Source organism: Cutaneotrichosporon oleaginosum (genome assembly GCF_008065305.1).
Source record: "Cutaneotrichosporon oleaginosum strain ATCC 20508 chromosome Unknown ATCC20508_contig06, whole genome shotgun sequence".
NCBI classification, from domain to species: domain Eukaryota; kingdom Fungi; phylum Basidiomycota; class Tremellomycetes; order Trichosporonales; family Trichosporonaceae; genus Cutaneotrichosporon; species Cutaneotrichosporon oleaginosum.
In genome coordinates, this window is record NW_027072175.1 from 530,883 (window position 1) to 552,775 (window position 21,893).

General features: G+C 60.8%; 5 protein-coding genes across 5 annotated transcripts; 3 read left to right on the forward strand and 2 right to left on the reverse strand.

Annotated features, from left to right (window-relative positions):
- Positions 1-269: 269 nt before the first annotated feature.
- Positions 270-2,008, forward strand: COLE_06642 (uncharacterized protein; the record flags this gene model as incomplete). The annotated part of the gene is made up of 3 exons (XM_018419927.2): positions 270-391; positions 500-810; positions 843-2,008. The coding sequence occupies 3 exons, from the start codon at positions 270-272 to the stop codon at positions 2,006-2,008; spliced, it is 1,599 nt and encodes a 532-aa protein (XP_018275651.1).
- A 1,512-nt stretch (positions 2,009-3,520) lies between these two features.
- COLE_06643 (uncharacterized protein) lies at positions 3,521-6,485 on the forward strand (the record flags this gene model as incomplete). The annotated part of the gene is made up of 4 exons (XM_018424394.2): positions 3,521-3,557; positions 3,855-4,136; positions 4,289-6,416; positions 6,452-6,485. The coding sequence occupies 4 exons, from the start codon at positions 3,521-3,523 to the stop codon at positions 6,483-6,485; spliced, it is 2,481 nt and encodes an 826-aa protein (XP_018275650.2).
- Positions 6,486-7,840: 1,355 nt separating this feature from the next.
- On the forward strand, positions 7,841-11,657 carry COLE_06644 (uncharacterized protein; the record flags this gene model as incomplete). Its single annotated transcript, XM_018426995.2, has 10 exons — positions 7,841-8,686; positions 8,721-9,093; positions 9,130-9,371; positions 9,404-9,491; positions 9,526-9,635; positions 9,677-9,768; positions 9,807-10,038; positions 10,076-10,392; positions 10,428-10,699; positions 10,735-11,657. The coding sequence occupies 10 exons, from the start codon at positions 7,841-7,843 to the stop codon at positions 11,655-11,657; spliced, it is 3,495 nt and encodes a 1,164-aa protein (XP_018275648.1).
- A 964-nt stretch (positions 11,658-12,621) lies between these two features.
- Positions 12,622-17,469, reverse strand: COLE_06645 (uncharacterized protein; the record flags this gene model as incomplete). The annotated part of the gene is made up of 2 exons (XM_018425592.1): positions 12,622-16,896; positions 16,981-17,469. 2 exons carry the CDS (start codon positions 17,467-17,469, stop codon positions 12,622-12,624), a joined length of 4,764 nt encoding a protein of 1,587 aa, XP_018275647.1.
- Positions 17,470-20,295: 2,826 nt separating this feature from the next.
- On the reverse strand, positions 20,296-21,691 carry COLE_06646 (uncharacterized protein; the record flags this gene model as incomplete). The annotated part of the gene is made up of 3 exons (XM_018422815.2): positions 20,296-21,365; positions 21,397-21,504; positions 21,538-21,691. 3 exons carry the CDS (start codon positions 21,689-21,691, stop codon positions 20,296-20,298), a joined length of 1,332 nt encoding a protein of 443 aa, XP_018279954.1.
- Positions 21,692-21,893: the final 202 nt, after the last annotated feature.

Consider the following 21,893-nt stretch of genomic DNA (forward strand, 5'->3'; position numbering starts at 1 on the left):
CCTCGACAACAGCTCCGTATCACATTCTGCTCTCCCCATCTCTCTCCAACCAGTAGACGCCCGACACAACTCCATACTCCACCGCTCACGCACAACTCCTGCAGGCCTCGGCGTCAGTCTTCGCGAGCCTGCAGCCTCCACTTGCTCTGCCCCCAATCCCCTTCCTTCCCTCCTCATGGACGAGTGACGGTACACTGTTCATCTCATTGTAACTACATCCCATCTCAGCCTTACCCCGCCTATCCCTCCACATACTCCGCTCTCCACCTATGCCCCCGCGCGGACAGGGCCGAAAAAGCGGCCGCCCGTCGGCGCCAGCCCCGCGAGCACCCTCAACGCCGCGACAGCAGAAATATGTACAGTATAATACGAGGCCGGGCGAGGTCGGAACGTGAGTGCCTCGGTACGACTGAGGATAGTCGCTGACACCTTCCCCCGCCCAACACGTCACTCCCTCTCCCGGTGCTTCATCATTCTCATCCCATGTCTGATGAAACAGTCGTACCGGCATCGCCATGCGCGAGAACGTCCCACGCAACGAGCAAGGGCTCGAGGACCCGGAGGCCTTCTTCCACTCGTCGCCGCCCGCCGCCTCGCGCTCCAACGCTACGCCAGGGGGCAATGGCTTCCTCACGTCCAGTCCGCCCATGCCCCCACCTCCGTCTACCGGGAAACGACGGCCGCGCATGAGCGACATGAACAACGACTCAGACGAAGGTGCCGACCCGTTAGTGGCTGACGGGCTGCTTGACGACGAGTATGAGCTGGAGAAGATTACGCCGCCTCCCATCACGCATGAAAGCTCTCCAAGTGCGTGCACCAGCAGACCTTGCTGACAGTAGATCCACCCGCCTCCGTCCCGCAGAGGCGACGCAAGGATCAGGACCAGGACGAGAATCCCTTCCGGCCTGTTGCTGCAGAGTCCCCGCCGAAAGCCAACGGGATAGATTCGTCTTCGGACGAGGACATGGTCTCCCAAAACGGCGGGTTTGACGCCAACGATCTCGAGATGGACGTTGCGGGGCAGCTGCAGGAGACCCACATCAACGAGGAGGAAATCGAGGACGAGGACTCGCAGCCAGTGCGCCACCGCCGCAAGTCGGATGGAACCAAGGGCCCACATCCTGTAACGTCTTCTGGTGTTCCGGACAGCGTCAATCCCACGACAGACGCCGAGCCCATCGATGGCGATGATTACAGCGACACCGGAGAACCCTTTGGGGACACTGAAGACCACAGTGACGCCAGCCAGCTTTTCGACGACAACGAGCCAGATCCAACAGGTGACATTGAAGACGCCGAACCTGACCTTGATTCGAACGACGTGAGCCTCGAGCAACGGGCAATCGCGGACGAGAGTGGAGAGGTCACAGAAGAAGGCGACAGTGTCGAGTATCCCGCAGATAAGGCCGAGCGTGGCATCAAGCGCACGGCCACAGTGACTCCTCTTAAGAAGGTCAAACGCAAGTCGCAGATCGCACCCAATGAAGGTCACCAGTATGAAGGAGACTTTGTCTGCAGGCGCTCCGGTCGCAATCACTTCAAGCCCCTCGAATGGTGGCGCGGTGAACACAAGGAGTACAAGCAAGGGACCTTCGGCCCGGAGATTGTGTCGATTGTCCGCGTGCCCGACGAGGTCACTACTAAGCCCCGGGCCACCTCCCGGAAGCCACGCGGACGTGGTCGAGGACGCTCCCAGACTGGTCGACTCCATTCTGCCTCTGCTGCTCCGCCCGAGGAGCTGCCTGGAATGAAGTATCTGAACATGGACTATGAGGTCAACTCCATGACGACTGTAAGGGATTACATCACGGGACAGGAAGTCGTAAGGAGTATGTGTTTCCAGAGGGTGTTGCCATTGACAAACAGAGACATTCCTGCCGTACTCTCGCATCCAGCCGAAGCCCGTTCAGGATGGGATGTTCTCATACCAGAAGGTCTTTGGCGAGGATGGGTTCATCGCTGGTGGTGTGGTTGTCATTCCACCCGGCGGGCAGAAGCCAGCTAAGCCATCCGGCGATAACACCTATGTGCGTGGCCTGAACGAAACGTGCTGATATCAGTTGTTCTACGTTAGCTCTGGCGCGGTCGAAGTCACCATCGGCAATACCTCAGTGCCAATGGGCCCACTATCTTTGTTTATGATACCTCGAGGTGAATCTCTTTCATCTGCTCTGCTGACCCCGAGGTAATCATTACAGCCTTAACAACAAGTTTGACGAGACGGCCACCCTCATTTTCTCGCAGGGTCGCAAGGTGACTCAAAACGAGGCTGAGCGAGCAAAGGCTCGGCAGAAGGCAGCCCAAGAACGGCGGGCGACTCTTGCGGAGCGTGAGCGTGACCGAATTGAATTGGATCCAGAAGACTTTGAGCGGAAGTGGGCCGGTTGGGACGACGGCGCCGAAGGGACAGACGATGGTGTGTTCAGTGAACCGGAGGTCGTTGAGGTCCCCGAAGATCAGTCGGGAAGCTCCGCCGCCTCTGCCTCAGTCACACCCGAACCACAACCTCGGGCGTCACCTTCGCCTCCGCCCATGCCCCCCAAGCGAGGTCCTGGGCGCCCTAGGAAGAATCCCGACGAACCGCCGAAGACGGTAACGGCCAAGCGGGGCCGGCCACCGAGAAGGGGCCGATCATCGACCCGGGGTGAGGGGTCGACGCGGGGTCGTGGTAGAACATAGATTGACGGACATAATGTAGGTTGAGGGGGGACGACTAGTGTGATGCAAGACGAGGGCGAGCGGTGCCCGACACCACTGAGTTCGTGAGCTCGTGAGCCGACAGATGCACGTTCAATGTCTGGAACGACCAGTGACGCAAGTCAGGGCGTGCATGGTACTGGGCGCGGGGTGAAGGGCATGACAGGAGGGGTGATAAAGCGGGGCTCGAGGGGGTCAAATAAGGCAGCATGCGTGGGCGCATGTCTCTGCTGAGTCTCACGATTACATCAGTCGTTGTCGCAGTCATATGCGGGTGTATTAGACGGATTTATCCGGTAATGGATGAGAGGAGTCGAATTTGACTCTGATCCAACTACCCTCTGTGTTCTAATTATCCCCTGAGTCAGCAGGAGCGACGCCGCCCCCTCTGAAAGGCATTCTGATCCCGAAGGACTCGGAGCCAGCACCACCACACAGGCCGCCTCGGGCTCCTGGCGTCTCTCACTCTCCACTCGTCCTCGTCCTCCATCATCCTGTTATTCTGCTCCTCTCGCCATCTCATTCAATTCACAATCCTCCACTTTCTCCACGAGACACCTTCAACTAACGCCTTCCACTCCATAAGCACACGCCCCATTCGCTGCCGCGCATCATGAGCGCACTACAAAATCGCGGCGCTAACATGTACGTGTCTCTCTAGCCCCCCCTCCCCCCCCACACCGCAACCGCCGCTGACGCCGCCCTCCCACGCCCAACATCTCCCCACCACCACCTCGTACCACACCATGTCTCATTATAACTCAATCCTCTCCCGCCTCCCGCTGCCCACTTGTTGCGTCTGCCAATCCCGATGCCTGCTATGCCTGCCAACAGGTCGCGCAAGATTCGCATCACTAGTGCGTAGCACGCTCTCCTCCTTTGCCTTACAACTGCTGACCGTGTCCCGTCCATCGTCTCCGTCTTGCGCCTTCTCCCTCGTTGTCCCACCGCTTCCCCTCCCCCCTGCACACCGTCTCATTATCAATGCCCGCGCGCGCGCTGGAACCTCGACCCAACCCCCGCTTCGCCTCCGCTCGGCTCGATGCCACGTGCACCGCCCCTCATTCCGCGAATTCAATGACCAACCAACCATCCTTTGCGTCCTCGCAACGCCCACCGCGCATCATGCCCCTTGTCTTGCGTTCCCGCTACAGTCGTGGCTGCCGATTCGCTGATCAAGCGGGATATTCTGAGGCTGCCCGACCCGTTTGCGATAGTGAGCGTCGATGGCGAGCAGATCCACACTACCTCGGTCATCAAGCGCACTCTCAACCCTTACTGGAATGAAAACTTTGACATAACCGTCAAGGACAGCAGCGTTGTCGCCGTCCAAATCTTCGACCAGCGCAAATTCAAGAGAAAGCAGGACCAGGGGTTCTTGGGCGTTATCAACATCAAGGTCTCGGACGTCCTAGACCTTGAGCTGGGTGGCCAAGGTGAGTCGATTCAGGGTGGCAACTTGGTACTTTGGCCCCGCCTCGGCGCTGGGCCACTTTCGCGTTTGGGTGGCAAGCAACAGCCGTAGCCCCATTCATCTCGAACCAAACATCTACTAGCCCATTCATCGAGAGACACTGACGATGCTCAGAAATGCTCACGCGCGACCTTAAAAAGGGCTCTGAGAATGTTGCTGTCAACGGCAAACTCATCATCTACCTTTCCACCCAGACCAACCAGCCCATCTCGAATCCTGGACCAACTGTCGAGGACCGCAACGTCACAATGCTCACTGGCAACAACTCAACCCAGGCAGCCGCCACCAGCGGTTTGGAGACGCGCGTGAGCAACAACGCTCCCACCCCCGAGCAGCCATCCAGCCCGGCTGTCCCAAGCCAGCAGGTCCAGGCTCCAGTACCACCGCAGCACCCTGTTCCACCAGTGCAGCAGCCCCAGCAGCCAGCGCCAACGCCTCCCGTGCAAACCCCGCAAGCACAGGCCCACCAGGCCGCCGCCGCTGTGTCAGCCGCCACCCACCAACAACCATCCGCTCAGTTTGACTCCCGCTCCGACCAGCTGGGGCCTCTGCCACCTGGCTGGGAGCGTCGCATCGACCACCTGGGACGCCAGTACTATGTTGACCACAACACGCGCACAACGACCTGGAACCGACCTTCAACTGATCAGAACAACAACAATTCAAGCCGCATCGCCGATGACAATGCCGCCCGACAGCGCCATAACAATCGTCTCCTTGCGGACGACATTCTGGATGCGCAGCCCGGCACTGGTGGCTCGCACACCCCGAACAGTCAGACGCAGCAGGTGCCGTCAATTCCTGTCACCCAGCAGACAGCGCCTGGCTCAGGTCCTCTCCCTGCCGGTTGGGAGCAACGCTTCACTCCGGAGGGGCGGCCATACTTCGTCGACCACAACACCCGCACTACTACCTGGGTCGACCCTCGTCGCCAGCAGCTGCTGCGTGTGATTGCACCCGGCAATACGGGCATGACCGTGCAGCCGCAGACAGTCAGCCAGCTTGGTCCCCTTCCCTCCGGCTGGGAGATGCGTCTTACCTCGACCGCGCGCGTGTACTTTGTGGACCACAACACGAAGACCACGACTTGGGACGACCCCCGTCTGCCATCGTCACTTGACCAGAACGTTCCGCAGTACAAGCGCGACTTCCGCCGCAAGCTTATCTACTTCCGCTCGCAGCCTGCGCTCCGTTCCAACACGGGACAGTGTCACATCAAGGTGTCGCGCGAGAACATCTTTGAGGGCTCGTACACTGAGATCATGCGCCAGTCGCCCAATGATCTCAAGAAGCGCTTGATGATCAAGTTCGAGGGTGAGGACGGTCTCGACTATGGAGGTCTCTCGCGTGAATTCTTCTTCCTGCTCTCGCACGAGATGTTCAACCCCTTTTACTGCCTGTTCGAGTACTCGGCCCACGACAATTACACACTCCAGATTAACCCTAACTCTGGCGTCAACCCGGAGCATCTGAACTACTTCAAGTTCATCGGCCGCGTCGTTGGCCTCGGCATTTTCCATCGCCGTTTCCTCGACGCCTACTTCATCGTTTCGTTCTACAAGATGATCCTCAAGAAGAAGATTACGCTCGCCGATCTGGAGTCTGTTGACGCTGGTCTTTTCCGAGGTCTTACCTGGATGCTGGAGAACGACATTACCGACGTCATCGAGGACACGTTCTCTATCACTGAGGAGCACTTTGGCGAAGTCGTTACAATCGACCTCAAGGAGGGCGGCCGCGAAATTGATGTAACAGAGGAGAACAAGAAGGACTACGTCGACCTTGTTACCGAGTACCGTATCTCGCGTCGTGTCAAGGAGCAGTTCGAGGCCTTTATGAGCGGCTTCAACGAGCTTATCCCGCAGGAGCTTATCAACGTGTTCGACGAGCGCGAGCTCGAGCTTCTCATTGGCGGCATGTCCGAGATCGACGTCGACGACTGGCAGAAGCACACCGACTACCGTGGATACAACCCAAGTGACGAGGTCGTCGAGTGGTTCTGGAAGATCGTCCGCTCGTGGCCAGCCGAGCGCAAGTCGCGTCTCCTTCAGTTCACCACCGGCACATCGCGTATCCCTGTCAACGGGTTTAAGGACCTGCAGGGCTCTGACGGCCCCCGCCGCTTCACTATCGAAAAGGCTGGCGAGGTCACCCAGCTGCCTAAGTCCCACACTTGTTTCAACCGTATCGACCTGCCCGCGTACAAGTCTTACGACGCACTTGAACAGAAGCTTACGCTTGCGTACGTTTATCTTCCTGAGCAGCCGCTGACGCCAGTGTTGAAGAGACCGTGGGCTTCGGCCAGGAGTAATTTATACACGCTCACTCCGGCCCCACTACCACGCCTTCCGCTTAGACTGTACTTGGACTCTCAGATCGTAATATTCCATCCCTGTATCGACCTGTTGCTGAATGGAATGGCCGCCGCGCCGCACAGCGGCTATGCAGAATGCACGTTATGTTTGCAGCATCCTCTCTTGCTCTTTCTCTTCTAGCGATACATGTGTCTACTTTCGTTTACTCCCAAACCCGCCGAATCCCATCATCTCCTCCATGCTCTGCTGCGCCGCCACGGCCTCCTCGACCTCCTTTTCTCCACGCTTGCCCTCGACACCGAGTCTCGCGAGCTCCTCGCGTTCGCGTTCCTCTGCGCGCTTCCGCCGCCGTTCTTCGCGGCGTGCCTCACGCTTTGCCCGCTCAGCGGCGCGAACCTCCTCAAGACGCTTGTTGAAGTCATAATTCTTAGCGTCGACTTTGGTCTTCGACTCTTCGCGGAGCTGGGCGATGCGCGCGCGCACCTGCGCGACGGTGGATCGCGCGACGTGTGTTGACTGGCCGAGTTTGGAAAGATCTGGAAGAGCGAGAAGGGGTGAGTGGTGGCGAGGGTTCAGCAAAGTGTGACGAGGGTGGACCGTATTGCGACCGGATCAAACGCAGCGTCAGTCTGGGTTCAACCACAACTCAGCAACACTCACGGAACCTGGAATTGAGGTGGTCGAGATAACTCAGCGAATCTTTGAGTGTGCGATTGCACAGCTCGCACTGGCGTCAGCTCGCTCGCATGCCCGCTCACGTAGAAGCCTGCGCCGCGCTGCCCGCTGCCCGCGGCATTGGAGACGAGCATCGTCTTGCCGAGGTTCTTCTCGAGGTCGACGCCGTGCGCCTGCGCATGCCCCGTTGCGCCGGGCACCGCGACGTCGTCCGGGCGGAATTTGCGGCCTGGAGTTAGCCTGGTGTCTTCTCCCGTCGTCCTCGATGCTAACTCACCCTCCCTCATCGCCTTGTCGCGCGCCTGCGCGAAGGCCCGCGCTTCCCGGTCCTTGTCCCGCGCCTTCTCCGCCCACTCGCCCTTGTCCCAGTTCTTGCGCTCAGGCACTGGCGGCTGCTGTCAGCGATGCCGCGGAGCTTGGAGCTTACCTTATTTGACTCCATGTTGATCGTGGAGAAGAAGGAGGTTCAGGCAAGGGCGACAACTTGGACACCAACACCTCCACTCAGACAATCACGTGACTCCAGAAATCACCAACAAGCACCGTTGCGCAACGTCCACTTTCATCATCGCTCCTCCAAAGCCCCAACCTCCAAGTCATCCTTCCCTTTCATCCCCACCACCCCTCACAGCCCTCTCTCCTTCCGCCCCCCTCCTCCCCCGTCCCGCAAGAGGTGATGTTCAACAACCCGCGCCCGCGCCGGGCGCGCGACAGCACGGCGCCTCGTCAGTCGTCCTTCCCCTCCGAGACGCCTGCTCGCAGCGTCCGCCCGCGCACAACGATACCCTCACCAACGCGCGAGGTCCAGTATGAGGCGGCCGATTACCGCGTCATTTGGTCCCGCGACGCGCGGCATAGTGTGACGGCGGCGGGCGCTCTGCCCGCCGAGGTCGCGCGCCAGGTCGAGAACGCCGACTTTATCCTGCACACCGTCGCGGCGCAGCTGGACCCCGTGAGCGGGTTCGCGCTCGTCTCGGGCCCCGAAGCATGTCTCGCGTGGAAGCACACGAAGCAGGCGAGCAACCCCACCGTGTCCGTCTTCCCTGCGCCGCAGCCGACGCGGTCACACATGGCCACCGTGCCGCCCGCCCTCGCCGCCTTCTATGGATCGACGGAGCCCGGGCTCATCCTCGTCAGCGCGACGGGCGAGGTGCGGTTTTGGGAGAGCATGGGACTCGCGCTGCACAACGTCCAGCGCTTCCAGAGTCTTCAGCTCGACCTGGGGCTCGACTTCGCCGAGGGCCTGTGGAAGCTCGACGACTCCAACTTCGTCGTCACGACTACTGCCTCCACCGCCTTCCGGCTCAGTATTGTGCACGAGGGCGGGCGCCTTGTTCCCAAGGCGACGCCGTTCACCCGCTCCAGCGGCATGAGCATATTCGCGCGTCAGAGCGCCGCCATCTTCAATGACACCGCGGAGCGTAACGGCATCGTCGCGGCCGCTCCTGCGCAGGGAGGATGCTTCCTTCTCGGCCGCAGCACCCTGCAGAAGTGGACGTTGGGGCTCGATGGGAGCGTGCGCGTAAGTTGTTCCCTTTTGGCTGAGCTGACATCAGCTCGGATGGGAGATCGACCTGCGTGAGAGCATTGGCTCGCTCCTCCTCAACGCGGACGGCGCGTGGACCTCAGGCAACATGCTGCTCATGTTCAACGACCTTGTCGCCGTCTCAGCGCAGAAGCATGCCGCGCTCGTCAGCTATCACCGCCAGGATGGAGCCAGCGGTGATCGCAAGCAGGCACAGCACGCCATCATCGTCTTCGAGAACCCCGACGCGCGCACATTCACCGTGGACAACAGCGTCTACCTCTCGTATCTCGCACACGCCGACCCGCGTATGCTCGATGTCCCGCGCCTCTTCATTCCGCGCGGCTCGCAGACCGCCTTTGTCCGCTTCGCTGATGCCATCCTTATGACATCCCTGTCGAGCAGTGAGTTACCTGCACTTCGCTGCTGACCTACAACAGTCCCATACGAGGATGTCATCACTCTTCGCGATTCTGGGCGCAACGTCTTCATAGGCGTCGCTCCGACTGCGACTGGGCATGCTGCCTCCAGCATTGTCGCCATGGCATCGCTCGGCGGCCTTATGACAATCGAGGTGCACGAGGGCGTGGCGCAAGCGCGCAAGATGACACCCGCGGCGAGTGCTACTGCACGTCTCAAGAACAAACTCGAGCAGGCCGTCATGTTTGGCGCCAATCGCGAGGTGAGCTTTAGACCTCGCATAGCTTACACCTGAACCCCCTTACCTTCGACCTTCCCCCTGGCTTCCAGGGCGACCTCCCTGCCGCAGCGGAGGAAGTGTCCGCTGAGGTCGTGTCGAATAGTGAGTCGCACATTCGGAGTTCAGCTGACACCAGGCGCCGCGTTCATGACTCCCGTTAGCGAGACGCGCCAATCGCTCATGGACCGCCTCGCCAAGTTGCGTGAGCTCATGCTCTTTATCCGCCACAACGGTGTGCTCAGCTTGGTACGTTTAGGCTTTGAACGACTGTACAGCTCTTACCCCAGTTCCCGTCCTCATCTCGCCGTCGTCTGTCGGCGCATGCTGAGAAGGTCCAGACGGCCCTCGAGCTGTGGGATTACCAGAACCGCGTTATGGAGTGAGCTTCGTTGAAAGGATTGTCAGCTGACGAAACAGCAAGCTTAATACCCGCTCGCCACAGAGTCTCCTCGCCAACAGCATTCAGACCCTCATGGGCCAGCTTGGTGATACCGAGGAGGACTTTGTCCGCGCCTTCTTCCGGCGGCACATCCTGGATCTCGACCGCCTCCTTGACACCGTCTTCTTCACTTTCAAGGCAGCCATTGACGGACAACCAGCGGGCTCTGACGTATCCGCCTGGGTCTTGGAGGCGAACCGTATCTTCACCGTAAGCAGCGAGGCATCCTACGATTAGCTAATATAAGATCGCCCTCCGCGCTTCAGACGCGTGGCGCATGAACGAGATGGAGTTGTACGCGATCGACGCAAGCCGTGCCACGGTCGATCTGTGGACGGCGTCCGACTCGCTTCTCAACGACATGGACTCGTTGTATGGGTTTACTCGCAAGGCCATCCAGGATCGTACGCGGCGGATTGGGACCATCGTCGATGAGGAGTCCGGCAGCTCCACGGGTAGCATCGCGCTTCAACAGAAGGAGCAGGCAGAGCTCAAGACGCAGATGACGACGCTTGCGGAGGGATTGTGCGAAAACGTCGTGGACAGGTTGCTCGTCGCTGAGAAGTAAGCCGCAGGCGCCCTGCGCTAGCTAACATCAGCCGCGCATCGGGCAAGAGCGAGGATACGGCGGAGACACGCGATGTGCTCATTCTTCAGCAAAGATGGGAGGAGCTCAAGCCCCGCGTCATCCGGCCTCTTGAACAGATTGGAGACCTTAGTGCGGCCTACGGGCTTGCAGAGCAGTTCCATGACTACAAGACGCTCGTATATCTGTGCGAGAAGAGTGGCGACAGCGGTCGCTCCCAAGTGTATATCGAGCGCTTTGGCAACGACTTCGCCTTCGAATTGTACCAGTGGTACATTGACCAACGTACGTTGTGGAGACACAAGTGTTACTGACATCAGGGCAATACTACGACCTGCTGGCGCAGGACGAGGTTTACGGCGCGCGCCTGACGGCCTTCTTCGCGGAGCGCCCACACCCCGAGCTCAGCTGGATGCACGATATCGCGAGCAAGCGGTATGGTGCGGCTGCGGCCTCATTGGCCGTCGTAGACGGGCAGACGGCCGCACTGGCGGAGAAGCAGCTCGTGTCGTCAATCGCCAAGCTCGCCGCAGTCGCCGAGTTCAAGGTGTCCGGCAGCGGCTCGCACGCCGTGAGCCGCATCGACGACCAGCTGGACAACATTGCTTTGCAGCGAGCGTTGGCGGACGATCTTGCAGACGACGTGGTTCCCGCTGCCCTCGACGACAGGCCAGCGCTCACCCGCATCCTCGAGAACGGAGTGGACGCGCTGCGTGCTGGCGACGCCCTCTCTACCGAAGACCTGGTCGACGTGCTCACCCTCAAAGCCAGTGACCGCGGCGGGGACGGTGCACTCGCGATCGAAAGTCTGCAGCGTGACGACACGCTGCCCGCCGGCCGGGCGGCTGCGGCACTCAAGAGCACATGGCGCCGCATCTACATCCGTGACGACTGGGCCAAGCTGGCCAACACCGCGGGGCGCAGCGAGGAGGACCTGCGCGCTGGCCTGCGGCGCACATGGGCCTACGCTACGCTCTCTGCGCTGCAGAGCAAATCCGTGGCGGAGAAGTACGTCCTCTCGCCCGCGCAGGCGGTCGGTACGCCGAGCGAGGCTGAGATCACCGCCCGCTTCCCCGCGTACTCGGGCGACGAGGTCGCCGCGCTCATGCAGGACCACGAGGCGGAGGTGCGTGTCCTGCTCAAGCTCGTTGAGGCAGGGCTCGAGGAGCAGGTGCAGGGCGTGCGGCAGCTCGCCGTCGCCGACGCGGAGGCGCAGGAGGATGGCGACGTAACGATGGGGTGAATAGACGAGATGTAACTGTGCACATTGGGCTTCCACGCCTCTTCCATCTCTCTTACCCACGGCTTCGCCTTACAACCATGACAATGAAGCGGTGCATGCGGGGATCAAGTCAAAATGCGCGTGCACGAGCCCCCGGAGCATAGAGACGAGATTAGTGAACGCAGGAGCGCACCCTCTCATCGGCGAGATGGCCGAGCGGTCTAAGGCGCTGTGTTAAGGTGATACCCGTATCATCCGCAGTCTTCGGACGTGGGTTCGAATCCCACTCTCGTCAAACGAGGATTAAGTTCCTCAGCCTACTCTTTTGCGAGGTCCGCTACCTATCATCTTCGTTCTTGTGAAGGCGACCTCTGCGTCAGGGTTCTGGAGGGGCGTTAGAAGACCTTGCCAGACCTGAGGCGTTGAGACGTTTGGAGTGGGCGGGGATCGCGGGGAAGGCTGGGAACGATCAGTTTGGCGAGCAGGGAGCTGTGCACGGATAAGCCGTTGTTCCATAATGAGAAAGCAACTAGGGGACAAGCGGGTGCGCGGCGCTGTGATGTGAGTGATTGACTTGTGCCCGCAAATGAGATTCAGTTTCGAGTGCAGAGGGATGTAATTGTCTTGCACCCTCTCAGACCAGTCTCGCTCTCTCTGCCAGAATATTCCCAGGCCGACATGCGACTCTACCGGCCAAGCCTCGCCTCCACGACCTGCTGCTCCTCTATCCCCACGCCCATCTACTCCACACATACATATGCATGGATGCCTGCGTACAGGCGCTACAACACCACGGGTGCGTAACCCGCTTCTCTCTTAGGCTTACTTTGCGCCTTTCTTCGTTTGACTTCTTTCGATTCTTCTCTTTGTTGCTTCGATTTTATATTTCAGTTTGAGCGCTCGCAGGCTCGCGCCCAGTCGAAGCGTCTATGAGGGGTGTCGGCTGCCGCCACATGCGGCCGAGAGCAGTGAGAGCAGTGCTTGTCTACTTGGTTCCCGAAAGAGCAGCGCGAGTGCGGCGCGCCAGCGGCGCGGGCGCTATCTTGGCTTGCTGGGCTCGGGTCATGGGCGGATGGGGGAGAGTGGGGGTGGCCTTGGGCGTCTGCGCTGATGCCTTTCGCGCAGGGGTACCGGCGGCCGAGGAAGGTACAGAAGGCTGAGCTGGTTTCGGAGGTTGCGCTTGTGCTGGGCCTTGAGCTTTGATCTGCTGCGCTTGCGGAGCAGCAGCCTGCTGCATCACCTGCGGACCCGTTGCGCCTGAGACAACGACTGTTGAGCGGCGGCGCTTGGGCTGCGGGCATCCATCCGGCTGTTGAGTCGGCTGGCGGACGAGAGGTGGCTTGGCGCTGGCTTGGACGCCAGGCCGGGCGGGTTGCGACTGTGCGTGTGGTGGACGAGGCTGTGGCTTGCCACGTTGACCGTGGGGCTGGGTGACAAACGGCATGCCGAAGCTCTCGGTCGACGAAGTGTGGCGCAGCGATATGCCTGCCAGCTGCTTGAAGAGCTGGAACAGATCTTCACGCAGGATGTTGGCGAGCAGGGTCGCCTCCTGCAAACCGAGCTTGGCCGCAAGGGCGCGGGCCTCGACAAGCGGAATCCACACACCCGGCACACCGGGCGCATGGTGCATCCCCTGCGGGGAGATCAGCGGCACAGTACGGTGCGATGCCAGCGTGATCGAGGGCGCATTGAGAAACTCAGGGATTCTCGTCGGTCCCACACCGAGCGCTGTCAACAGAGCGGTGCCGTTGACAAAGTCGGTGTCGAGGCGACGTAGAACGGTGCAGCGTCCACCCTTGGGGTTGTCCCAGATATGCGAGTAGCAGGGGAGATTGTCAACGACGCATGCGTCGATTCCCGGTAGCAGCCGCTTGGTAGTCCCACCAGGTCGGCTCTGCGTGGAGCTTGTCGAACTTGGGGTGGAAACGGACGTGGAGGCTGAGACTGCAGATCCTGTCGGTGAAGCAGTAGTCGTCCGGGCGACAGGAGAGACGGTGCGTGTCGGGGCCGGGGACGGGCCTTGCGACGGTGCTTGCGATGGTGCTTGCGAGGGGCCTTGTGGCATGGGCTGAGGCGGAGCCGGACTCGGAGCAACCGCGGGGGAGGGCGCCGGGGAAGGCACAGTTACCACAGCGGGCGCGGGTTTTGCAACTGCCTGTACAGGAGGGGTTGCCTGGGTGATGTGCGTCGGAACTGGGGTCGGGGCCTGCAATGGCGCAGGAGCCGCCGCTGGGGCTGGAGCGGGCTGAGGGACAGTTGCGTGAGTTGAGGCAGGGGAGGGGTTTGCAGGAGGCTTGTCTTGAACGACAGGAGAAGTCAGAGGCGCGGCCGCAGAGGTAGGCGCAGGGGCCAGGACCGGTGCGGGAACTACGGTTGGTGCAGGTGCAGGTGCTGCCGCAACAGGTGTCGACTTCGGTACGGACCCCGACTTCTGCTTCACTGGCTTGGGCTTCTCGGGCGCCTTCTCCGCCTTCTCCGTCTTGTCCGTCCTCTCCTTCTCCACGTCCAACGTGGGCTTGGGCTTGAGAGGCTTCAGTGCACCAGGTATGCCAGGAGGTCTGGGCGCAATGTTCAGGACCTTCTTAGGTGGCGAGCGTTGATCCTTCGCCAGCGGCTGAGGAGCGCCCACAGGGGTAGGCGCAGCAGGCAGCGGCGGAGGACCGGCGGGCGGCAGCTGGGCGGCGAGCTCCTCCAGGTCCTCTGCCGACAAATCGATAGCCATCGCGTCAGGGTCCGTCTTGGAGAGCATCGCCATCATTGCAATGTCTGCTGGTGGCACGATCGGGGTCATCTGCAGCGCGAGCGGCGACAAGGTGGTTGGATGAGGAACCATGCTGTTGATATCGTCGGTCGAGCCCCAGTGCGGAGACATCTCGGGCCACGGCGTCGGCTGCGAGCTGGGACCCGCGCTCGAGCTAATTGAGGGCGTTGCCTCGCCTGGCGAAGTGTTGCCCGAGTCGGTTGATGGCGACGCTGTCGGGCATGCATTTGCGAAGGTGCGCAAACACTCGTCCCACTCGCGCTGTTTGCGAGCGCGTCTCAACTCCTCTTCTCTTGCGAGGGCCTCGGCGGCCGCCTTCTCCAGCTCAGCTGTACCGATCGCCTCCTCAAGCTCCATATCTTCCCCAGAAGACGACTCCTGTACCTCGGTAGGAGCGGCCTTCGGGCTCACGTTGACTACGATGGCCTCGGTTGGACTCGGAGCCGGCGTGATGCGTTCGGCCTTGCGAGGCGTTGATCGGTTTCTTCGGGAGCTCGAACGCTGGCTCCTCTTGCGCACCAGCGGTGGGGGAACCAGCTTGCCGACGGTGGTGGGGCATGGAACAAACGGATTGTTTACTCCGATACCACCCCAGCTGCTACGAGAAGGATCTTGCCGAGTGCGCCCTCGCCCGCGACCGGGAGTGGCGTGCGACTTTGACGCTCCAGGGAGCCAGCTGTCGAGCTCGTCCATGTGCACGCTCTCGGGACCGATCAGCACTTCTTGTCCGTAGTCGTCGTCGTTGTCGTCCGAATCGAGATCAGGGAGCTCAGACAGGGGAGACGACGCAGTTGACACGCTTGATTCGCGCGATGGCTCGGACAAAATAGACGAGTGCTCTGAGGTTGCGGCCGGAGACGGATAGTAATCCTCGGGCTCTTGCTTGATATTCATACTGAGGGCAGACGTCGTCTGAGCCCACTCAGCTGTATGCAGAGCGCGATCTCGCTCAGGCGTCGAGATGTCACCGACAGTTGAGCCGACTTCGAGATCCGAGAAAGTCTCTTCAGCATGCACAGGAAGTTGGCCGGACTCGTCGAGCCAGGGCTCGTTGTGATCCATGTCCACGTCCATGGCCATGGTTCGGCTCTCCCAGTCTCTTGCAGTTCTGAAGAACGACGTGGGGGATGTTTCGACAAACGCAGGCAAGGAGCGGCCGGCCATGCTGGGTGAATGCACAGGACTAGACGTAGACCATGCAGGGAGAGCATTTGCACAGGTTGCTGACTTGAGCTTGCCTTGGAAAGTGAGATTGACGGTAACAGTAGACGAGTCGGTCTGACTAGAGATGTCGGAGGCGGGAACGTTGTCGAGCTGATTGTAGACAATCGCGGTAGGAGGGGTCGTCTCGTCAAGCGAGAACAGCTTGGACATGGCGCTTGTGGTGGCAGCAACCTTTGCCTCAACCTCGAGCAGCTTGATTCCCTCTGGAAGCTCGGCATCGATCTCCTCGTCCTCGGCCCTTACAATGACGCCTGATCCAGTGCCCCATTCAGGGTCGCGCATGTCCTCATCCTCGCTCGAGCTCGTGTCGAAGCCGATTGGTTCGTCGTCAATGCTTCTTCTAGCACCCCAGACAGTGTTGTCCAAAGAATGACACGGGAAGGGCGAGTGCGCAGGGAGAGGGTGCAGCGGTTGTGAGGGGGTTGGAATGGGTGAGAACAACTCTCCCAGTGGCGACATGCGCGGCCGCTGCACGTAACGCTGCTGGCCAGCAGCCAGTGGAGGGAAGGTGGGAAGAACGAGGCGACGCTGAGATGGACGAGCCTTCGGTGCCGCCTCGTCATCAGAAGACGACTCGGAATCTGACGAGTCGAAGACGCTCTTCTGTTGGCGACGACGCTGCGGTGGCGGAGATGTGGGTGGAGTAGAACACGGGATTGCGGAAGAGTCGACGGTCTGGCTGCGGGATACGTCTCGCGACATTACGCTCGGTGCGAATGGACCATCACTTTCCTCGCCTTGCTGCGATGCAGCATCACCACCTGCTGCTGACAGGCGCAACTTTATCCTTGGAGGAGGTTGCGAGGATGATGTGTCTGCCGATGAAGATGGAGTAGCGCTGCGATCCTTCTTGGGCCGACCCCGTGGAGTGCTTGAAGACTCCTTGGACGGAGCCGGCTTGATTGAGCGTTGCCTAGGAGCTGCGGGCTTGCGAACGGGAGCCTTGGGAACAACAATGCCAGCGAAGGGGTTGCGCCACTTGACTCGCCCCGCATCAGAAGACAGGTACCAGACAGGACCTTTTGGTCTTGAGGGACCTTGGAATGCCTGGGGGTGAAGGGCAGGTTCGAGCACGGCCTCGGCCATCGATCCCGAAAGTTGATACTTGACGAGCAGCGGTTTGCGAGCGGGCGATGCCTTGGAGCATCGCGACTGGTGCGTCCGGATAGCGCCTTGGATCATCGTTCCAGGGGCGACCGCCACTGACGGCGGGCGTAGCCAACCGTTTTCAAACGCGACGTTCGCGAGTTCGTCGGGTGAGAGCGCGATATTTCCCTGCGGCACATTAGCGCTTCTGTGACACACAGCCCCAGCCCCAGCCCCAGCCCCAGCCCCACTACCCCACACGGCCGGACTCACAAGTGTTGCACAGGCTCCACAGATAGCCATGAGAACGTCGTCAGCGAGGTCCTCGTCCGACACGCCGCATTGCTGTTGTCCACCAAAGTCGGCCGGGAAGGGGCATGGAACACGTTCGCGTGCAGTGTGTGCGTTGCGCAGACCATGAACCTTGGGGGCGACAAGGGTCTTGGGGACAGATCCCGAGCCTAGAGGTGTCGACGGCGGATTTGGATCTGCTGGTGTCAAAGGACCGGCACTCGAGGGTGGTGACGGAACTGCGCCTCCCACAGATCGTCGTGACCGGGCTGAGGTGCGAGTTGGCCGCGATGGCCCTGCTGTGCCGACGGTGGGAGTGGACGACGTCACTGCTGCTCCGCTGGGACCAGCGGCAGCGCCGACGGCGACCCCAGCAGAGGCTGTGGACGTCGATCGTGGAGCGGGTGGCGTGGTGGCGGGAGTGGAGGGCGTGGCAGACGTCGCGGCAGATGACCTCGCTGTGCGGGCCATACCGCGAAGCTGCCGTGCGAGATGGGGGATAGAGTCGCCACCGGGAATGGAGTGGCGGGCTCGATCAAAGGGAGGTTGTTTTGTTGTAAACGTTCGTCAAGGCTGTTTTGAAGTGAAAGGGGGGAAATGACGGGGTGAGGAAGGTCGAGGCCAGCCGAAGAGGCGACTGGGATCGGCCGTGCCGCAGTCGATGGGGAAAAATGTGAAGGAAATGTGTCGAAGGGATAGCTCCGGCGGTCGTCGTACGGGTGAGCTTTGAAGCAGAGACGGCGACCTCAAAAGAAGAGGAGAGAGAAGAGGAGAAAGAGTGGGTGTTGGGACGAGAAGGGAAGGATGAGAGGTGTGATGAAAAAGATTCGGGAGCGATTGTCGGTGCCCGGTGGCAACGGAGCAAAGGCGAGTCGAGCAAAGCCAAGGGAAGCAAGGGGGGAGGAGGGAGGGATGTGGGGATGCGAGAACTGGGCGGGGAATGCGACGTCGCCTCACGGATTGATAATGACGACGCGCCCGGCAGCTGGCGGCGAGCGTGAGAGCGTCGATTCGCGACCGTGTCTTTGTCCGTTGCTGCGCGCGTGTCGCCGCAGTCAGTTTGCAATGTTCCGATCCCAATGATCCCTCTGTGTTTTTGCCCGATCACTGGGAATCTTGCTCAGTTGTGAGTGACCGGCTCTCCGACGACGTTTGATCTGCCTGGCCTTGGCCTGACCTGGTTGAGCGGCTCGGGCCTTGACGGATAACGGGATGAGGGAAGAAGAGGTTCCGCTTTGCGCACGCCGTTCCTGGGGACTGGGTACACGGTCAAGTGAAAGCTCGTCCGAGTGTCAGGCGCCTTGGTGGTCGGTCGGTCTGCAACTACAGTGCGTTCTCCTTGGCAAAGGTTGATGCGGAGCAAGGTTGCACTGGGTGGAGATGCAGGACGGGGCGAGAGGGTCGCTGAGTGGTCTGCGAAGGGTGATGGAGCTGCCGTATGCTTTGGTGGGGAGGGAGACGCGGAGAGAGATAGAGAGCGAGTGAAGAGAGTGAAGAGAGGAGAGAGAGAGAGAGAGAGGGATGTTTTGGCGTTGGGTAGAAAGAAGCAGAGGACGACGTGTTGAGCAGAATAGCCTCTGGGACTGTCGACTGTCAACTGTTGTGTGTGTCCAAGGGGAGAGGCGCGCGTCAAGGGCTTGAAAGTGTGCGAAGGAAAGGGCTGGGTGTATCGCCTAGTCTGTGCGCAGGGGGGGAACAGGCCGAACAGAACCCTCGTACGGTGATCTAGTGGTTCACCGCGCGCGTCGCGTAGCGTTGTTTCTTCCTTTTGGTGAGGTTGGAGCTTGTGGGCGGATGACGGACAAACTCCCGGAGTGGTCGAGGAGCAGGGGGCGGGCGAGAGGGGGAGGGCGAGGAGGGAGAGGGGAGGAGGGGAGGAGGGGAGGAGGGGGGAGGAGATGGGGGAGTATGAGTGCTGGGTGTGGGATGAATGTGGATGTGGTGCAATGTGTGAAAGAGCGAAAGATGAAAGGGGGGGGGGGGATTGTGGATTGGACAGAGATGGAGGTGGTGCGTGGTTGCGCGTTGGGTGACTGAATGGAATCGATGCATGCATACAACCAAAGGTCCGATGCACTCCGGGTGCCCTCTGCAGAGGAGCACTAGAGCGCTGCTCTTCGCACTGGGGGATAATGCTGGCAGCTTCAGAGCGACGTTTTCTTGGACCCTCCGGGGGGGGGGGGGGGAGAGGAGTTGGCCCTGGATGGCATTCACTGACGTTGCACGAGATGTGGGTGACGAGAGGCGAGAGGGCCGAGAGGGACTTGCCAGGTGACTCAGTTTTTGCTCACCTTGTCCGATTTCATGTGCCTGGATCGCCTCCATTTTCGACGTGGAGGACTCGAATTACTCGAATTACTCCAATTACTCCAAGTGACGTCTCCGCGTCCCGGTCCTCCGTTCGATCCCGCCCCTGGACTCGAGGCCTCATCCTGCACGGCCGAGACAGCAAATGCCTCTTGATCTGCATGCTTCCGCCTGCACTCCTCCTCCCTACTTGCCGGCAAGATACAAAGATGGCGTCCCATCGACTGGCAATTTAGCTGGCAAGGTGGCAAGGTGGCAACGTGACGCCAGGCGGCCTGGAGCATCCTTGGACAAGGTTGGTGTGAAGCCCTCGGCTCATCGCCCTCCTGCCGAACTCGCTCAAGGGCTGTGGCATTTTCATTTCGAGCCCTGAACTCGGTCGACGCTAAATCGTGGGGTGGTGGGCACAAGCGAAGTCGGTCATGTGATTTAAGCCGAACGAGTGGTGTGGGCCGCGGCTGCACAGGCGATTGCAGGCGACGATACGTCTTCAGATAGTGAGTAGTGATGGGGGGGCATAGATGAGCCGAGTGACAGATGTCGACGTAGCCTTTCCCACTCCCCACTCCCCACTTGCCACTTGCCACTTCCCACCCAGCTCTGCTTGATCGCTTGAGCTGCTTGGTACGCTGCTTGATTGCATACGTCAGGATTGCAGGATCTCGACTAACCTTGACCTCCCCGGGCGTGGCGGAGTGGCGTCATTCTCCTCCGATCTATCCGATCTGCCTGACTCGGTGTAAGCGTTGGCTGGAGCTGTGGCTGGAGCTGGGCCGGAGGTCGAGTTCAGGCCATCAGTTCCAGCATTTGGTTTCGGGGCTGACCTCCTTCCTTGTGTGATATGGAGATCCATGTCCGTCTGTCTGCCGTCACCGTCGTCACGCAGCACCTGACACGTGCCACGCTCACCACGTAGTCACGTGCCATGAACCTTGACGTGGGGCAGCCACCCCCTCCAACACTCTGCTATCACTGCATGTCTATGTCTACCTACTCCGCCTTGGCCTTCCCCGCATCGCTCTCGCCGAGATGCATCCACAACGCCGTGAAGAAGAGGAACGCGGCGGACGTGGACAAACACCCCGCGTAGAAGGGATACGCGCCCGCGATCCAGCGCGGGTGCTCGTCGTGGCGGAGGGGCACGACGCTCGCGCGGTCCGCAGCCTCGAGGAAGCTCCACCCGTGCCGGAAGTAATTCACGACAAACTTGAACACGCCGTGGCGGTCCGGCGCGTCGAATGTGGCGCGGTACGTCGTCCCGTCCGGCCGGAAGCCGACGGGCGTCAGCTCGGTGCGGATGTGCGGGTCCAGCATTGTGAACTCGAGCTGCAACGCCCCGTCCCAGTTACCCCAGCGTGACGCGTTCCCGCGCGTCTGGTACTCTTGCACCGTGATTTCGTACGTCACCTCGTCCTTCTTCGTGTACGCGTCGCGCGGCGCACTCTCCCCTTTGCGGTGGTGGTGCGTCTTGACGACGCGGATCACACCTGTCTCCTGGAACAGCCAGCGCGTCAAGTCCTCCACCGCTTGCCGGTTGCCGCTCTCCACCCCGTCCAGCTGCTTGCCCCACCACTTGTCCGAGAGCATGGCTGGCGACCCGACGAAGCCGATGCGCGAGTTTGCGCGCGTCTGCAGCGCCGCGACGACCGACATCGCCTCGCCGGCGAACTTGACCGGGTGCCCTGGCTTGGTGGACGGCGCGGCGCCGTCCTTGTCCCCGACGTACGCGGTCGGCGGGGCGCGCAGCACGTCGAAGAGGAGAGGGTTCGAGGACAGGCTGAAGCCCGTGCCGTGCGGGTAGACGATCGGGCCTGTTTCCGAGAGCACGGTGTCGGGCGCAACGTTCGACGACTGCGGAAGCACGACGCAGCAGCTCTCGTGGCCCCCGACGTGCGAGAACGCATCGCGCACCTGGTATCCGGCAGGTGCGACGTCCACGCCATACTGCTTCAAGACGGTGCGCTGCATGTCCCCGATTTCGGGAGAGAGAATGTACAGTGTGTTGAGGTATGTTCCCTGCGCATCGAAGAGCGCTTGGGGAGAGACATGCTTGCCGAGTTCTGCGTGAGCTGCGTCACAGGATCAGCTTACTGTCCGTGTCGGGGGCGAAGACGATGAGGTGTTCGTGCAGTGGCACGCCGAACGCATCGAGCAGCAGCTCGTCCCCCGGCGCCGCGAACGTCAGCTCGTACCCGCGTTCTGCTGTCAGTTATGGCCTGCGCCGCGACGCACGCTCAAGAGACGACCAGAAGCCCTTGTAGTGCTCCTGCTGGACTTTGGGGCCGAGGACGACGAGCACGCGGTCGCCGGTCGACGAGCGCGCGGCGGCGGGCACGAGCGCCGCCGCGAAAGAAAGGAGTGTGGTGAAGATGGATCGAGCGCGCATGGCGCTGTGTTTTGTCTGGGTGTCAAGTACAGTGATTGAGATGAGATGCCGACGCGCCAAAGTCGGTGACGAGTGACTTCCAGCGCGCCAGGTCCGCCTGTCCGCCAGGTGGAGGAGTGCCACGCCCACGTGGCAAGCTATCACCGCCGCCACCCATCTCCACTATCACTCAAGATTTCTGAAGTGGAGGTTCTCTCAGGCT